Consider the following 20,001-nt stretch of genomic DNA (forward strand, 5'->3'; position numbering starts at 1 on the left):
AAAACTCAACATTCAGAAAATGAAGATCATGGCATCCAGTCCCATTACTTCATGGAAAATAGATGGGGAAACAATGGAAACAGTGACAGATTTTATTTCTGGGGGGCTCCAAAATCACCACAGATGGTGACTGCAGCCATGAAAGTAAAAGACACTTACTCCTTGGAAGAAAACTTATGACCAACCTAAACAGCATATTAAAAACCAGAGACATTACTTTGCCAACAAAGGTCCGTCTAGTCAAAGCTATGATTTTTCCAGTATGGATGTGAGAGTTGGGCTATAAAGAAAGCTGAGCAATGAAGAACTGATGCTTTTGAACTGTGCTGTTGGAGAAGGCTCTTGAGAATCCCTTGGACTGCAAGGAGATCCAACCAGTCCATCTGAAAGGAAATCAGTCCTAAAAATTCAATGGAAGGACTGATCCTGAAGCTGAAACTCCAATAATTTGGCTACCTGATGGGAAGGACTCATTTGAAAAAACCCTGATGCTGAGAAAGATTGAAGGTGGGAGAAGGGGACAACAGAAGATGAGATGGGTGGATGGCATCACCGATTCAATGGACATGAGTTTGAGTAAACTTTGGGAGTTGGTGATGGACAGAAAGGCATGGCACGCTGCAATCCATGGAGTCACAAACAGTCAGACACCACTGAGTGACTGACCTGAACTGAACTGATGCAGAGTACATCATGGGAAATGCCAAGCTGGATGAATCACAAGCTGGAATCAAGATTTCTAGGAGAAATATCACCAGCCTCAGAAAGTGAAGAGGAACTCTTGATGAAGGTCAAAGAGGAGAGTGTAAAAGCTGCCTTTAAACTCAACATTCAAAAAACTAATATCATGGCATCTAGTCCTATCACATCAAGGCAATAGATGGGGAAAAAATAGAAAAAGTGGCAGACTTTACCATCTTGGGTTCCAAAATCCCTGTGGATTCTGACTGCAGCCATGAAATTAAAAAACACTTGCTTCTTGGAAGAAAAGCTATGACAAACCTGGATAGCATATTAAAAAGCAGAGACATCACTTTACAGACAAAATTGTGTATAATCAAAGCTATATTTTTTCCAGTAGTCATGTAAAGATGTGAGAGTTGGACCATCAGGAAGGCTGAATGCCAAAGAATTGATGCTTTTGAATTGTGGTGCTGGGGAAGACACTTGAGAGTCCCTTGGACTGCAAGGAGATCCAACCAGTCAATTCTAAAAGAAATTCACCCTGAATATTCACTGGAAGGACTGATACTGAAACTGAAGCTCCGATCCTTTGGCCACCTGATACGAAAAACAGCCAGCTCACTGGAAAAGACCATGATGCTGGGAAAGATTAAGATCAGGAAGAGAAGGGAGTGACAGAGGCTGAGATTGCTGGATAGAGTCACCAACTCAATGGACATGAGTTTGAATAAACTCTGTGAGATAGTGAAGGACAGGGAAGCCTGGTGTGCTGAGTTCATGGGGTTGCAAAAGTTGGACATGGCTTAGCAGCTGAACAACAACAATTCTCTTTTTCCTAGGTACTAGGATCACCATGCTGCTGCTAAGTTGCTTCAGTCGTGTCCGACTCTGTGCGACTCCATAGACGGCAGCCCAGCAGGCTCCCCTGGGCTGGGGAGAATCCCTGTCCCTGGGATTCTCAAGGCAAGAACACTGGAATGGGTTGCCATTTCCTTTCTCCAATGCATGAAAGTAAAGTCGCTCAGTCATGTCTGACTCTTAGCGACCCCATGGACTGTAGCCCACCGGGCTCCTCCATCCATGGGATTTTCCAGGCAAGAATACTGGAATGGGGTGCGATTGCCTTCTCCGAGGATCACCATAAAGCAACATAATAACTGAAACTAATGTATTTTGTTTTATCTAAAAATGTTCTACAATTACTTCTCTAGTTAATACTCTAGTTACATTTTACCTGTGGCGGATTCATTTTGATATTTGGCAAAACTAATATAATTATGTAAAGTTTAAAAATAAAATAAAATTTAAAAAAAAATAAAATGACTTGTTTAATACTTTATTTGTATAGTGGAAGAAAACTTGCTACCCCAAAATGCCTGTGGCATTTGAAGTTATTTTTTATTCAAGGCATATTTTGATGTGGCTATTTAAATTTACTCAGTGATGTAAATGTAATCGTGTAAAATATCTATGGACTAGTTACCTGCATGAATTAATTCATTTAATAAATAATTCTGAAATGCTCAGGTATGCTAACCAACATAAAGATGAAAATCATACTATACACTTTATTTCACAAACTGGGAGAACTCTGAGACTAGCTGCATTATATATTAAAGCAAGACAATCAAACATAAGAACATAAAAATCTGGAAAATATTTATAATATTTAATAAAATATTACTAAGCTAGTGTGTCACTCTGTTCAATTTGATCTGTGGTGGCTGGGATTGATGTTTTAAATCACAAGGGGTATATATTAATGTAAGGTATATAGACACACTTAAATGCATGAGACACCAGTTTTAGACTCTAACTAAATATTGGCACTAAAACAAATACGAAAATATTTTAATTTTTCACAAACAATTTTAAAACGATTTAGATCTGAGTCTGAGGTCGTTGTTAAATGACCATATAGTAAACATCAGATATCTCCTAAATAGAAAATTTTAACCCATGTAAACCAAAGAAAATATTAAAATTTTTTGCACTATATAAAGGAATTACTCTTGCATTGATACATATTCGGTATCAGTATTCTTGAATTACATCATTTCCCAAGTGCCTATGGGTGTCATTTCTTCAGTAAGACTATAATTACTAGTACCAAGCTAGAAATAATATTCTCTTTTTATTTTTACTCTTAACATGATGTTTTTCCTCCTGTCAATTCAAACGTCTTCTAACTGGCTGGCTCTCAATTGCTCTCACTTATCCTCAAACCACTCTTTACCTTGAAGCTAAAATAATATTTTATTTATTTATTTTTAATTAATTTTAACTTTGCTTTACAATTTGGTGTTAGTTTCTACTATACAGTTTCTACTATACAGTCGCAAAGAGTTGGACACGATTGAGCGACTGAACTGAACTGAACTGCTCTACTATACAGCAAAATTAATTGGCAAAAAAAAATTTTAAATCCTGTATCTTTCAATTCCTGTTATTCCTAAAATAAAGCGCAGCTCATTAAACTGCTCTTCAAAGCCATGAGTAGTCTGGCTTCTGATTTCCATGCAACCTAAGTTGGACTTTCCCCTGGCTCTGCTCCAAGTGCTGTTTAGTTCCCAGAGCCTTGGTATTTGCTTCCCTCTTGTGGAATTCTCTGCTCATCTCTGCTGCTGCTGCTAAGTCGCTTCAGTCTTGTCCGACTCTGTGCGACCCCATAGACGGCAGCCCACCAGGCTGCTCATCTCTACACCCACTCAACCTCTTTCTAGTAAAAGTGCATGTGTGCTGTTACTCAGCTGCGTCTGACTCTTTGTGACCCCATGGATTGTAGCTCACCAGGCTCCTCTGTCCATGGGATTTCTCACACAAGAATACTGGAGTGGGTTGTCATTCCCTCCCGGCGGGGATCTTTCTGACCCAGGAATGGAACCTGCGTCTCCTGCATTGAAGGCGGATTCTTTGCCACTGTGCCTCCTGGGATGCCCTTCTAGTTAAACACTGAGTACCAATTCCTCAGGGAGGCATTCCTTCACCCACTGGACTAGATCACATAGATTCTTCTATTTTCTTTAGTTGCCAAACTAATGAGAGGGTAATAGGCAGGAAGCCAGGGGTCTCCAAACGGAGGAAATAGCTTGCAAGTGTCAGACATTTTTATCTCTCTTAAAGGGCAGGAGGAAACAAACTAGCTGATATTTTCCCTTCTCTATACAAATTTAAAAGGAGGTTTCTCTTAAACTACTGTGTTGCCATAATGACACCTGGTTTCACCTGAAGTTAACTATTCTCAAACCTTGAGATAACCAATGCATTTTTCTTATGGAAATGTTTGTCTTAAGATATGCTAATGTAATATGCATTTACCTCAAACTCTGTCTTCAAGTCGGTTGCCTCATGGCTCAGAATCTACTTGACAAACCGGTATGTTATACTCAGATATTGTTCCCATAATCTATGTAAATGAAACTATTTGTATGGTAATCTGTCCTTCTACAAAATTCAAGTTAATCATTTTATGGCCCAGGATGAACCATTTGGTGCCAAAATTATCCCAAAATGCATCTTATGGGTGAGGGGCCTGGTGCCATTCTGAGTTTTAAGACATTCCTTTCTTTCATTAACAGACTGCTAGTGACTATATAACATCCAGCTGAAGACTAGCAGGGGGGCACTCTTTCTGCCCCCTTCTGATGCCTATGTCAGAAGCTTTCTCTATCTCCCTTATACTTTAATAAAACTTGATTACACAAAAGCTCTGAGCAATCAAGCCTTGTCTCTGGCCCTGGATTGAATTCTTCTCCTCCAGAGGCCAGGAATCCCAGTGTCTTTTCGTTCAGCAACAACGTTTCACTAACGATCCTTCTAGCTATATCTTTAAACGACTTGCTTAATATTTTTTTTTTGTAAAGTGGAGCAAAACTTGCCACTTCAAAATGTCTTTGGTGTTGGAAATGGTTGTTTTTATTCAAGGCACATTTTGATGTGCCTAAGTTGAATTTAGGTACTAACACTTGTTCATAAAAGTGTGAAAACGTTCAGCATTTCCCAAATGTACAGAGTGTTTCGTTAGGTAAAACCTCAGCAAGATAAATTTAAATTTGAAAGTGAGGACCAGCTTTTTTTTCAATTTGAAAAAATTTTAAGGAATCTTTGTGCCTGGGAGACTCACCTGAGTGCTTCTCTGAGATGTTTAAGGATGGGTGCTTAGGCAAGTGGAAGAGTTGATAAAGGGGGCTTCTCTGGGGTGGCTCAGGTCAATGCAAGAGACACAGGAGACATGGGTTCAATTCCCGGGTTGGGAAGATCCCTTTAGAAGGAAATGGCAACCCACTCCAGAACTGTTGCCTGGGAAATCTCATGGACAGAGGAGCCTGGCAGGCTGCAGTCCAAGAGTTGCAAAAGAGTTGGAAAATGACCGAGCAACTAAATAACAACAACACCATGATAAAGATCTGGTACTGTCTTCTGTGCTCTGAAATGGCCCTTAGGGAAGCAGGCAGGCCAGCTGCTAGGGACTCCAATAGTCTCTTCTGAGCAAAGCAGGGGAGGGGATCTGGCAACCTCTGGGCTAGAGGTCATCCACAGGAAGTTTGCTGCTCTATGGAGCAACTAGGAGCCCACAGAGGAAACTCCCCAGAAGAGAGGCATGCATCCGGGTAAGGACCCGCTTCTGCAGAGACATTGCATGCTGGCACAAAGCATGGCTGAGTGTGGAGGTTCCTCTTGGTTCAGCCATCCCAGTACTTAGGGGTTCTCCCTAAGTGTTTGAGTGTTTACACTCTGGGTATTTCACTCTAAACTTTGTATGCTAAAGACAAATCACTTCCTGGGTGGGTATTTTGGGGCCCAGACAGCAAACAGGTAACCGTCACACTGGATGAAGATACATTAAGCTGTGTTGTCCAGTGTTCAGTCACAAAGCTATGTTTCAGATACAACTCCAGGTGGAAAGGAATTCTCCCCAAATCCCCCCAAACCCCCAAAATCCTCTTCTGCTTCCCACTCACACACACAAATACTGCCAATCAAGTAAGGAGACTCTCTTGTTTGCCTTTGGTCTCTGGGGACTAACTCTGGAGGGTCCTCAGACAAACCAGGGAGAAGAGAGCCCTGGTCAGTAAAGCTGAGTGTCCTCATAAGCTGGGCGGGTATGAGCTCAAGTGATCAATCTGAGCTTCTGAATAACAAATTCAACCTTATTCCAGACTGGTCATATATTAGTAAGTTGTGAGCTAGAGCACTCTTAACTTTCACTTCAGACTTGAATTCTATCCTGTTTTTATCTCTAATATAAGCACAGATTGAAGATTTTTCTAACATATTCCTTCACAGTTTTAAAAGCAAAAAATATAAAACTCAAAAGGCCTCCCATCCAAACGGAATGCCAAAATAATCAAGTTAAAATGGCATGGCTCAAACTGCTACACAGAAATGCTAACATAAAATGTAGCATCACCCTGTATAAAGTAACAGCATACGGTAATTTTATTCATCTAAAACATCCAGATACTAAGGAGATCACAAGATTTGATTGTCTCCTAGAAATAAATAAGCCAAGGAAATAATGCATCTAAATTCTTGCCCCAATTTTCTAATTAATAAACTCACCATGATGTCTGCTTACACATTTTGGTGGCCACAGTATTTTAGAAACAGCAATTCAAGTTTGCTTAAAAGACACATTCTTGTGTTAAAAGACACATTCTATTAATATGTAGAAACTGCCTATTACTATCTGCCTATTATGTACTTCTCAGAAATCATCTCACTTAGTGCTTTCAACAGCCTTGCTTGGCAGGACGATGCAAGAGTTTGGGTGCATTCAGACTACCCAGATTCGAGTGAAGTTCATGTTAGACTTTGGAACTCTTCCAATTTAAATCCCAAACTCCATCAATATCAGCTGAATGACTCTTAGGCTATCTCTCATGTTAAAATACTTCAGCATAAACAGGGTGATAGGTTCAGAGTCAGGTTTAAGATAAACTTCAGTTGCAGCTAGCATTTAGTTTCACCACCCAGGGTGCCTCAGGTTTTTTTTTTCCCCATCAGAGAGTGTATATCCTAGAGTTGAGATGGTTCTATTAGCTATATTTCTGTCGACACTGTGCACCTCACTAATAAACTGATTAGAACTGGCTCTTCTTTGAGGAAATGAATAATGGTTGAAATATTTTAGAGGACTGGCTGAAATATTTTAGAGATATTATTGTTAAAATAAACTCTAGGTCCAAGATGGAATGGCTCCTGTCCTGGTGCCATATCTGCAAACCAAAACTTAGATCATATTCCTGTCCCTGTAAATGTCCCACTCAACCAGAAATAGATTACATCCAGTCAGCCAGTCCGCAAATGCCAAGCCAACTCTGGGCTTGGTACTTACTTCTTTATTCATTCTCTATTTGTTTCTCTTCTTTGTTTCTTATTCTTTAAGCTTTAAAAGCTTCTTTCCTCCCACCCCATGGCTCAGCAGGTAAAGAATTTGCCTGCAATGCAGGAGATGAAGGAGATGTTGGTTCAATCCCTGGGTCAGGAAGATCCCCTGAAGTAGGAAATAGTGACCCACTCCAGTATTCTTGCCTGAAGAATCCCATGGACAGAGGAGCCTGGTGGGCTACAATCCATGGGGTTGCAAAGAGTCAGGACTAAGCACAGCACAGCATCCCATTTTGCAGTTCTCTGGACTCTTGGGAATGGAGATTGCACACTTTGTGAAGTGTTAATGTTTGTTTGTATCAAATTGTACTAAATTGTCTTCTTTAATAACTTTTATGGTTTTTCCCATAGTCACTTAAGGATGTGAGAGTTGGACCATCAAGAAGGCTGAGTGCCAAAGAATTGATACTTTCAAATTGTGGTGCTGGAGGAGGCTCTTGTGAGTCCCTTGGACAGCAAGAGATCAAACCAGTCAATCCTATAGGAAATAGACCATGAATATTCATTGGAAGGACTCATATTGAAGCTGAAGCTCCAATACTTTGGACACTTGATACAAACAGTCGACTCATTGGAAAAGACCCTGATCCTGTGAAAGACTGAGGGCAAGAAGAGAAAGAGACAGCAGAGGATGAGGTGGTTAGATAGCATCACCGACTCAATGGACATGAATCTGAGCAAACTCCTGGAGATAGTGGGGGACAGACGAACCTGGCATGCTGCAGACCACGGGTTGCAAAGAGCAAGACACCACTTAGAGACTGAACAACAACAACAAATTCATTTTTAACATTATTCCCTCCTGCAAACTCGGTGTGTAAGAATCTAGTTCCCTTGAAGATGGGGCCCTAGGCTTTTATCCTAATATCTGCTAATACTATCCTAATAGTCTTCAATCCACACACTGACTGGACTTCTGGGAGCTTGATGCTTACTATAAGAGTAATTGGGATCCTCCCTCTGCAATTTGTCATCTGCCTACAGGAAATTTCATGCAAAGTGGTGGATAGAAAACAGGAAAGGTCAGAAAACTGGGAGTAGGAGGAAGAGAGAAAAGGGGAGCAGAGTTGAGACTAGTGTTAGCTTGCAGTAGATCATCAGTGATTGTTTAGAGGATCAGCACAGGGCTGTTTATCATGATTGATCTTGGAACTGAATTGGGGTAAGGAAGGAAGATGAGCCCTCAGGTGACTAAGGACAGTAGGATCAGTGGACAGTAGATTCCAGTGAAAAAGGACGGTTCAGAGATGGGGATGTGAGAAGCAATGACATAGAAAATAAGTAGTAGTGCTCAGAGAGTTGAATGCAACTCGGAGTATGGAGTGGAAACTATTGATTTTCCAATCACATGAGAATGGGTGACTAAGGGCAGATATCCAAAGGACCATCTGCCTAGGATTTTTGAAATCATCAAGAATTATGGTAGAAGCAGGGCTGGCAAGAGTCACAGTGAATCAGGAACTGAAACCTTCAAGAAGTGTGGAAGAGTGACCTCAAGGGTGATGACTGACTGACCAATAAAATGTAACCACTGAGTCTATAATTCTGGTTATTTATCTACATAAATGGTATTATATATACCATAGAGACATATTGATATCTGGTTCTTTTATTATGTAAGACTAGCCTAATTAACTGCCTAATTAACTGATGAATTACTCCATCAAAAAGTCTCCTAGATTTCTTTAACGTTTATTTAAGTATTACCGTATTTTGTAAAAATTATAGGTGGTTTACAACGTTGCATTCATTTCAGGTGTACCAGACAGTGATTCAGTTATACACACATATATGCCTATTGTTTTTCAAGTTCTTCTCCCTTATAGGTTGTTTATTTTATATATAGTAGTTGCCTAGCGTGCATGCTCAGTTGTGTTTGACTCTTTGTGACCCCATGGACTGCAGCCCGTGAGGCTACCCTGCCCATGGAATTCTTCAGGAAAGAATACTGGAGTGGCTTGCCATTCCCTCCTCCAGGGGATCTTCCTGACCCAGGATTGAACCTGAGTCTCCCATGTCTTCTGCATTGGCAAGTGGATTCACGACTGCTGAGCCACTGGGGAAGCCCCCCATGTATAGTGGTGTGTATATGTTAATCCCAATCCCCTAATTTATCCCTCCTCCCCTTGTCCCCTTTGGTAACCATAATTTTTTTTTCTATATCTATTGGTCTAAAATATTTTTTTTCCTGAAAAATACTGTTTTGTACTCAGATAAATAATAATGCCTTTATGAACAGAGGAAAGAGAAGAGCAGAGTCTGGGTACCTAATAGTGCTTCTCAAATTTCTGTTTGAAACTATTTACTCTAGATGTGTTTTTGCACTATACAAATTGCATAATTTCTAAAATATCTTGCAGAAGATAAGTAACTTTTAATAGCAAAAAGGCCCAAAGGCACACATCTGCTCTCCATCCATCCTTTTAAGAGGTGGTCCTCCTCCACCAGGTACTCAGGGCAGGCAGGCTTGCCACCATCAGCAAGCACATGTGTATCTGCCCTTAGGTGTTCTGGTTCATTTTAAATGATTAATTCGAGACTTTGCATCTCTCAGTAAAATGGGGATTTATTATTCTCTTAACATAAAAATAATTCATTCAGAGCATATATCAAATCAATAGAAATTTCACTATAATACAAATAAACTCACAGTAAGTTGAAAATTAAAATGGTATGCTTAATTAAAGACCCAGGACCCTCTGCTGCTAAAACTATAATTAGCTTTTGCCAAGCATGGAATAAAACACTATGAGTTGACTTTATTCATTGACTATAAATCTCATCCTTCTGTATTAATTTTCTACCTTGTATTTCCTTTTTCATTCTCTAGAGAGAAAAAAAGTGCTTATATATAATATGTCATATTTTAACCATGTGTTATGCTACTTTTAAATGTACTACTTACATAGCTCAATGACTAGTGAGCTATATTCTAAATGATCCAACCCATTACAGTGACTTCAGATAATGTGTTACTCCTTCTGAACAGGAGTAAGTTCTAGGCAAGTTCATAGTAGATTTTGCAGGTGCTGGAGAGATTCTTTCAGTTCAGTTCAGTTCAGTTGCTCAGTCGTGTCCGACTCTTTGCAACCCCATGAATTGCAGCACGCCAGGCCTCCCTGTCCATCACCAACTCCCAGAGTTCACTCAAACTCATGTCCATCGAGTCGGTGATATCATCCAGCCATCTCATCCTCTGTTATCCCCTTCTCCTCCTGCCCCCAATCCCTCCCAGCATCAGAGTCTTTTCCAATGAGTCAACTCTTCGCATGAGGTGGCCAAAGTACTGGAGTTTCAGCTTTAGCATCAGTCCTTCCAAAGAACACCCAGGACTGATCTCCTTCAGAATGGACTGGTTGGATCTCCTTGCAGTCCAAGGGACTTTTAAGAGTCTTCTCCAACACCACAGTTCAAAAGCATCAATTCTTCAGTGCTCAGCTTTCTTCACAGTCCAACTGTCACATCCATACATGACAACTGGAAAAACCATAGCCTTGGCTAGACCTGGACCTTTGTTGGCAAAGTAATGTCTCTGCTTTTTAATATGCTATCGAGGTTGGTCATTACTTTCCTTGCAAGGAGTAAGCATCTTTTAATTTCATGGCTGCAATCACCATCTGCAGTGATTTTGGAGCCCCCCAAAATAAAGTCTGACACTGTTTCCACTGTTTCCCCATCTATTTCCCGTGAAGCGATGGGACCAGATGCCATGATCTTAGTTTTCTGAATGTTGAGCTTTAAGCCAATTTTTTCACTCTCCTCTTTCACTTTCATCAAGAGGCTTTTTAGTTCCTCTTCCCTTTCTGCCATAAGGGTGGTGTCATCTACATATCTGAGGTTATTGATATTTCTCCTGGCAATCTTGATTCCAGCTTGTGCTTCTTCCAGCCCAGCATTTCTCATGATGTACTCTGTATCTTTATATACCTGATTTCCTGTCTTCACACTGATACTGCAAGAAGACTGAATTATTCTCCACATGCATTTTATAGATGAGGGAAACTGAATTTCAGTGAGGTTAAGAAATACACTCAAAGTCACATTTAGTAATTTTCTCCAGGAACTTAGTTTGTTGTTATATTGTTCCAAGGTCCACAGCTTTTCCACTCTGCCCCAGGGGGGTGATAATCATATGGTTAATAATTACAGTAGCTAATATTCATTGGGGGAAAATCCACTGGAGGAGGGCATGGCAACCCACTCCAGTATTCTTGCCTGGAGAATCCCTATGGACAGAGGAGCCTGGAAGGCTACAGTCCAAAAGGTTACAAAGAGTCAGACATGAGTGAAACGACTTAGCGTAGCATGCATAACGTTGACTGGGGCTTCCCAGATGGTACAGTGGTAAAGAATCTGCCTGCCAATGCAGGAGATGCAAGAAATACAGTTTTGATCCCTGGATCGAGAAATCCCTGGAAAAGGAAAGGACAACCCACTCCAGTATTCTTGCCTGGAAAATTCCAAGGACAGAGGAGCCCAGTGGGCTACAGTCCAAGCAGTCACAAAGAGTTGGACACAGGTGAGCACAACATTTATTGGGAACCTGAAAATGACCAGGCAGGTATATGTTGTTATAACTCCAACAACCTTATGGTTAAGACTTCAAGATTTAGAGAAGGAAAGTAATTTACCTAAGATCATGTAATAAATAGCCAACTTAAGTGAGACACAAATCTCCACTCTCCTGAATTCTGACCTCAAACTGTAAACAGATAACTACCCTCAATAGATGTTCTGCTATAATATGAAGGTATGAAGGGAGGAGAGAAAAAAATCAAGTTCAGATTGTTTTATTTATTTTCTTAATTTGGTAGCTCAGATACTTCCTTTAGACTTCTGCAAAGCTCATAAAACTGAAATAATGATCTTTTAGATATTTAAATGTTAAATGATTTTAAAAAGAATCATTCCAAGTGATGCAGATGTCTCAATTTACTGGTGACTCTTTTTAGAGGTAAATTGACTGTTTTCTTTTTTTCTTCTTTTTTTTTATGAATCATTTAAAAAGTCTTTATTGAATTTGCTATAATACAGAGATTGAACCCACAACCCCTGCATTGGAAGGTGAAGCCTTAACCACTAGACTGCCAAGAAAGTCCCTACTAGAGCTTTTGATTTTGCTCACAGTGTGAACTTTCATCTGGGCACTATTGCTCATTCTTACCCAAAGATTTCCATAACAGGAATTCCTATCTGGGTGGGCTGAATTAACAAAAGGCAGGAAAACAGCGAGGATAAGCTTATGACTTAGCTCCTGACATGGGTGAATGAGCCTTGAAATCTTTTATTCCTGGTTACTCAGTATGCAAATGCATACCTTTGGCCACTGCTAGGCATAAAAGCAAAATCAGAACATGCACAACATGAAAAAAAAATCATGACTGCTACTGAACACAATTTTTAGAATCTGTTAGTTGAACTATATAAGAAAACAGATGTACTATTCTTTTTATTTTTAAAAGAATTGCTGACCTTGTGTTAAAAATTACGTTTCACATAGGACCAGTCACACATTAGGTCCTAAATCCTATCTGTTTTATGATCGAATGGATAAACATAGCTTCAGTTTGCATCCCACCTGCATTCCTTAGAGACAGAGTCGGGCGTTTCACAGGTGGTTAGCAGTAAGTCTGCGGAAGGGGCGGGCTGTCCAGACGTTTACCTGAACAGGGTCTGCACGTTGACGATGGTTTTGGCGTCCGCCATGTAGTCTTCCTCGGCGCTCATGGTGCTTTCTTTGTCCACGACCACCATGTTGGCAGCAAAAGTCACTCCACACCTGAGTAAATCATCTAGGCTTTGATAAAAATCAAGAGAGAAAAGTGAACTTTCAGTAAATCTCAGTGTTAGGATGATGCTGAAACTCATCTACCCGCTCCCCACGCTTATGCATAGAGGTTACTGTTATAGGTGGCTTGCACAGAGTGGACACTGATAGATGTTATGGGAATTAATACAATATTCTCCAGAGATACGAAATAAATTGCCTTTGGGGGTTCTATATGCTTCATTAGATCTCAATAATTTCAAAGCATATGCATTAAGGATCTTTCTTTAATAATATTTATGAATTTTATAAATAAAGCCTGAAAACACCAATTTTGCAATCAAACAGAATGAGAGCATATTAGACCTTTGTTTTTACAGTTAGCATATTATTTCAAAAATGGCATTTGCATTTTTGTTTATCTCTGAAGCACTTCTGGTAAGAATAAAAATGAACATATATTAATTTAGATGATCAAGCCTAACAAGGAAATATATTTATTAGAGATATTTATTTTTAAATGTCTATTTATCTGTGTGAAGCTATGTTTTATAGATTGGTTCTACACAGCCAAAAACATGTAAAACATATAAATATCATTTGCTTTCAAGCCTACCTTTTAGACACTTTTTGAGCAAGTGATTAAATGAATTAAATTTGTTGGTTGCAGGAAACAATTGCTAAACTAAGACACAAGTTCCTATGAGTTACCATAGATAGAGTCAGTCATCTCCCCTATCAGTGATAAAAAATTTACCTAGCATTGAATTTAAAAACAATGTTATAGCAAAAGCTGAATCAAGAAAACCATTTTTCATTGCCTCTGCTTCACACAAATTTCAAAAATAGGACTGAATTGGAGAAGGGAGATTATATTTGAGTGAATGCAAGGGTATTCTAGGTTCAGAGTTGACTGAAGACAAATAAGAAAAATTGGGCTAACTGATTTCTCCATTTTCTAATGTAAAAAGTGTAAAACTCAAAGAGCAGTAGCTCCTTTTAGATTCTTAAAAGGAACAGTTAATTCTCCTAAAGATTGTCTCAAACTGCATGATCCCTTGAATTAGCTCTCTCACATTAGAGGGGATTATTTTCCTGTTACAGGAAGGCAAGAGGCAAGATTTCTTACTCTGTTAAATGGCGAGAGAGTATTACCAAAGCTTTGAGTCCAAGATCCCCAGGAATAGTCCAGAAAAAAATAGTTTGCTTGAATCAGGCACAGTGTTCTATAGCAGGGATTTTATGGCTAAAACTGTGGAAACAGAATGTTATCCCAAATAAATTTCCTATGGTGAGAGGGGCCAGGTCCATAACATCTAATTAATATGATGACCAAGTTTAAATTTCCAGGAATGCTTTGCTAGGGTATTCTTTTTATCTAGGAAATTTATAATTATTCTTACATCTATTAAAATACTTTTTAAAGGAAAGAAGAAGTTGGAAAGCAAATATGATCCCTTGGGGACCATAAATAAGATGCCAAATCTTATGACTTCACGCACTATTATTATAGTGTTAATTCACTTTTTCATATTTCAGCTCTTATGATCTTTATTTCCCCCATTAAACAAATTGTCTATATAGGAAAAGGAAAAGTTAATTAATAGAAGGTAACCTTGATCAAAAAATGATACCCAGAAGTTGTAATAAAAATGAATATTTCATCGTCAATAAATCAAGGAAGTTGAGACTTGACAAAAAAAGTCACTATGAGAATATTTGTACTAAACAGTTACTTGCTAGCCAAACCTGTACATATCAGTTAATGCCATACTGAAAATACTGGCTGTTGCAATTTACACATAACATTGGCAAATGATTTTAGTAATTATCATTGAATATGAATTTAAATCTAAAGAAATTTATAGAATCTATACAAATTTAGAGTGGCATTTCTGAATCACATAAAAACTATTCTTCATGTTTTAACTTTAGCTTATTTGTATTCATTTAGAATTGTATTTTATTCTTTATCTTTTTGGTAGACTACCAGTTTCTTTTTATAATTCTGTGTGTATCACAATTTCTTCCCACCATCTTATCTACAAAGACTGTTTTTAATTAAGCATGAATGCTTTACACAGTTTGGCCACCAGATGGCAGCACAAGAAAAAAGTCAATATGGTTGAAAAAGTTACAGATACTCTAATTGGCAATGCTTCTCTTTCTCCCCTTCTCTAAAACTTTCTTTTTGAGGAGAACCAGAATGTGAAGGTATAAATATAAAGGAATGTTTGTGAGAGCGTTTTAATTCATTCATAGATTTTGTTTGCTCATCATTTATGTTTAAGGAAAATTTCAAACATTAGCAGAAGAGAATACTATAGTGAATCTCCTGTACCAATTACCCAGTTTCAATAATTGGTGACTTGTAGTCAATCCTTTTTCACCTCTAATCCTAGGAATTTGATCCTTTCCATTCTTCCTTTCCTCCCCATTAATACTTTTATAAAGGGAGAATTCATTTTATAGTTTACATAAGAAAAGATGCATGAGAGGTTTATTTTGTATCTTTTAAATATAATGTCCTAATGAATTTTAATAGAATACTATTAATATCACATCAAAGAAACATTACTAATGATAAAATATGGGTTGATTTCACTTTCGTGGATTCAAATAGTAGTTTTAGTACCTCTATATTTTAATTAGTTGGTTAGTATTATGACAACAGTAATGTAAATTATATTAATGTAGTTGTTTAGTTGCTAAGTTGTTTCCAACTCTTTTGTGACTTCATGGAAAGTAGTCTGCCAGGCTCCTCTGTCCATGGGATTCTCCTGGCAAGAGTACTGGAGTGGGTTGCCATTTCCTATTCCAGAGGGTCTTCTTGACGCAGGGATCTAACCTGGCAGTTGGATTCTTTACCACTGAGCTACCAAGGAAACCCAGGCATATTCATGTAGAATGGAGACTAAATGTGTGTTAATCTGTTTGGCCATTAATGTATCCACAGTCAATAAACACTCTCAAAGTTACAAAGCTTTGTTTTTTTAACATCTATAAGACGAAATGTAAACACAGGAGTTCTCAGTGGATAACTTTCAGCATATTATTTGTAATGCTCTGGCTGATTTTTTTTAAAATGGAAAATTAACACATTTTATAAGCATATTAGTTTTATGATCTTTTAATTTTAGTATTTGTTACAATGTCATGTTCATGCATATAAAGGAATTTGTATTTTAAAGCTGAAGCATCACACACATTTGACTTTTAATTAACAAATTATTAGAAATTACAGACTCTAATATGTTCTAAGAATAAACTAAGGAAATGCTCCAATTAAAAAATTTGACTTAAAAATGAGCATTCCAAATTATTTTAAAGTTTTCCAAAAGTAATGGTAATGATACCAATGCAGCACAGTGTTGAAGTTCTAGGTTCTCTCTAGCACAATATTAGCAGTTAAAAATCTTACTGCTGTGGAAGACACAAAACCGAAGTGGTTTAGAAATGGAACAAGACTGACATGCAACAAGATCTGTTTAATTCAACAACAGATTACTGCTTAGGAAGTTTGAATGCAAGATGTGTAACACGAGACCATAAGCTCTACATGCAATATACATCATATTCACAACACTGAAGTGGCAGGTTACACTCAACATGCAACACCGGGGCACAGCACATAACAAGCACAGGACACCACACTGGTGAGGGTGCCAAAGATTTTGTCACCTACTTGTCAATAGAGCCCACCATGTAGTAAACCATTGGAAACCAACAGATGGCATCCAGAAAATGCATGTCTGGCCTAAGTAGCACATGGGTTACAAAATGAAACACAGTGTCACAACAGCGGCAGCACTTCTAGGGAAGGAAGTAAGCTGACTCAGTTCTCATTTCCAGTACTAAATGCCATTGGCAAGCTCATTCTCAAGTGCCTTTTCTCTTTACATTAACTTAAAATGTCATTTTTACTTGTTATGAATAATACAACGCACTAATTTAAAAAAAAAAGTCGCATTTCTGCTTTCTAAATCAGAAACATTATGGCTGTATTCTACAAAACCACCAAATTGATACGCTTAGTTTATTACTAAAAAGTATTTTCAATGAGTTTGAAATGATTCATCCTGAGAAAGTCTTGTAAAATGGGAAACTAGTGATTTTTTGGATGATATAAAATATAAGAAACTAAATTACTGTGTCTCTCTAGAGTAATTTTCTCTAAGAGATACAGAGAATCACCACATATCCCTTAATATATCAACATATGAGTAAATAAATATAGTATATGTACCCATGCAATATATATATATAAAATACAGAATTAAAATGAAAGCATTTCAACTTTTACACTACTGATTTTCTCAATATACACTGCTGAGCAAATTGTATTACAACTGAAATCTTTACTCTTTATGCACATTTGGGGAAAGACTCATAAACCTGGAAGCTTCCTTAGAAATTACCTAATCCATTGTATTCATTTTATAAAGTTATCAATTCTTTCATGCATCTATTCATGCAGCATCTCTGAATCCAAAAGTTTTTCATAATAGACATTTTGGTATACTAAGATGTATGCAAAAATATATATATATATATCTTGTTAGCTTGTACTACAAGAAATAAGAGTTTTTGGAACACATATGTAAAAGCACAAAGTTATAGAATATGCTGAAAAATAAGGAATGGGTTGCATTCGGGGACAGAATAGAGGAAATATTTGATTTGGATGTTGAAGGATGAGTAGGAGATGGACCAGTAAAGGGGGAGGAAAGGGGACTTCTAGGCAAAGCGGAGCACAGCCCCAGGAACATTCCAGCCAGAAGTCTGCTCCCTGATTCATTTCTTCCTGTTGATCAATCTCATCTCTCTTCACTTTAAAGAAAAATAATATTTAGTGCATGAATCATAAAAAGAAAACATCCAAAGAATCTCACTGTTGATGACATTCCCACCATCTTTCCTAAAATGACTTCCTAGCCATTTTAAGTGGTCCCATTACTACATATTATAAATGTACCACAATTCATTAAAAAAAAAAAACTTCAATTATTCAGTTTCTAAGGTATTTTCACTTTTATGCTATTAATCCCTGGAGTGACAAGCTATTTCTAATATCTTGCTATTATAAAAATTACTGCTCTGGACTTTTTTTGGTGACTTTTTTCCTAGCATTTGGTTTTATCATTTGCCCTAAAACATGCATAGAAGTTTTCCCATTAGTGAATCACAGGATACGAATATTTTTAAAGCTCATGGTGAAGGCTGGTTTCACAAATAGAATCATATATACTTCCAGTAGCGGTCTTCTCTTTCTGGGTGCTGCTTCTTACAATCAGAAGGGGTATTCACACTGCTCATTTCAGACCTTCTATGTTTCCTGCCTGCCTTGTGGTTATGGAAGAAGATATTAGGATTCGAGTGACACAGACTGGAACAGCACTGAGGTTCTGTGGTGCTTTGAAAGATCCTTTTGACTGTGTCATTTGGGGGGTCATTATTTTATCTCTCTTTGCTCTTACATAGTTCCAGTCAGATAAAATGAATAGCTCAAGAACTTACATAGCAGAATTATGTTCATAATTCCTTGTTATTAATTGCACAGCTATACCCTGTGTGAAATAATCTCCTAATTTAAAAAATCCAGATCATTTCCATTCTTTATTCTATCTTCTCTGACCATTTGTCCACTGTAACATATCTGTCTTCCAAAGACTTGGAACAGTACTTGATGTTACCAAATAATTCAACTTAAGTTTTCCATGTGATGAGAAGTACTGGGATCACAAGGAACAAAGTAAGTCTTTATGTTATGCCAACCCTTCTATTCTGGTCTTTGCATTTTTTTGCTCTGTTGAGTAGAAATCATTCAAAGTACTGAAACATCAAAATTACTGCCTGTTGTTAGGAAACTTGTGAATCTTACAGACATGCCATTCTGCCACAAGCATGCATTTATTATACAATGCACAAGCAATCTTTTAAATTTTTAGAAATTAACATCTGTATTATGGTAGCACGGTACATCCTTATACGAATCCAGCAATGTTACAAGGCAAGGCAAGTCATTTGAAACCTGGTAAATATATAATTCTGATGAAGTATATCTAATGTAGGGAGTCTAGTATGCCATGTGCATGTTTGATCAGTCACTAAGTCCTGTCTGACTCTTTGCGATTCTATGGACTGTAGCCCACCAGGCTCCTCTGTCCGTGGGATTTTCCAGACAAGAAAACTGGAATGGGTTGCCATTTCCTCCTCCAAGGTATCTTCCCAACCCAGTGATTGAACTCTGATTTCCTCTACCTCCTGCATTACAGGTAGATTCTTTACCACTTGAGCCACTGGTGAAATCATAAGACCCACCCACTACTTCTACTGATAAAGGTGGCTTGAAAGGACACCTGAAATATAAGGAATAGATCAATCATACATTTATATGTACTATGCTGACACATTTAAGTAAACTGGCAAAGGTCTTTATGGCACTAAACTGCTTACTACTAAAAAAAAATGAAAGTGAAGTCGCTCAGTCATGTCCGACTCTTTGCGACCCCATAGACTAGCCTATAAGGCTCCTCTGTCCATGGGATTTTCCAGGCAATAGTACTGGAGTGGATTGCCATTTCCTTCTCCAGGGGATCTTCCCAACCCAGGGCTCAATCCCAGGTTTCCCGCATTGTAGACAGGTGCTGAGCCACCAGGGAAGTCCAGGAAAAAAAAAAACAAAAACAGCACATCATTAATCAGTCTTATCTGTAATTCAATTAATAAAGATGACTATTTATGAGTCTAAATATCTTTACAAAGACTTCCATTACAAAAATTGTGATTATACACAACTATGAATTAACCAGTTAATTGTAGGAAATGAAAAGTTTCATGAAACTTCATGGATTTTCAAGTTGAAGATCCCCATTTAACTAATAATTATAATAAACTTGGGGGCTTCCCTGGTGGCTCAGATGGTAAAGAATCTGCCTACAGTTCAGGAGACTTGGATTCAATTCCTGTGTGAGGAAGATCCCTTGGAGAAGGGAATGGCAACCTACTCCAGTATTCTTGCCTGGAGAATCCCATGGTCAGAGAAGCCTGGAGGGCTACAGTTCATTGGGCTGCAAAGAGTTGAACAAGGTTGAGCAACTAACACTCTAATAAACTCAGTTTTTAGATTTCAAATTCAAGAAATGAATGTATGAGGCAGT

General features: G+C 38.1%; 1 protein-coding gene across 14 annotated transcripts in view; it reads right to left on the reverse strand.

Annotated features, from left to right (window-relative positions):
* KCNT2 (potassium sodium-activated channel subfamily T member 2) overlaps positions 1-20,001 on the reverse strand; it is a 431,812-nt gene that overhangs the window by 72,892 nt on the left and 338,919 nt on the right. For 7 of the 14 annotated variants that reach the window (XR_015143754.1, XR_015143752.1, XM_086345573.1 and 4 more), the window contains exons 20-21: positions 16,527-16,598; positions 12,737-12,871 (exon numbers count right to left, since the gene is read on the reverse strand). Coding sequence is in view for 8 of the 14 variants with exons in the window: in XM_086345573.1 (XP_086201699.1) it covers positions 12,737-12,871; positions 16,527-16,598 (207 nt within the window). In the remaining 6 variants the exon portion in view is untranslated. Of the gene's footprint in view, positions 1-12,736; positions 12,872-16,526; positions 16,599-20,001 lie in introns of those variants that run through there. The other 7 variants (XR_015143756.1, XR_015143755.1, XR_015143757.1 and 4 more) reach the window with 1 other exon arrangement.

This window comes from Bos grunniens, chromosome 16, assembly GCF_055505025.1.
Source record: "Bos grunniens cultivar Pamir isolate PY7600 chromosome 16, Bosgru_T2T1.0, whole genome shotgun sequence".
Taxonomy (NCBI): domain Eukaryota; kingdom Metazoa; phylum Chordata; class Mammalia; order Artiodactyla; family Bovidae; genus Bos; species Bos grunniens.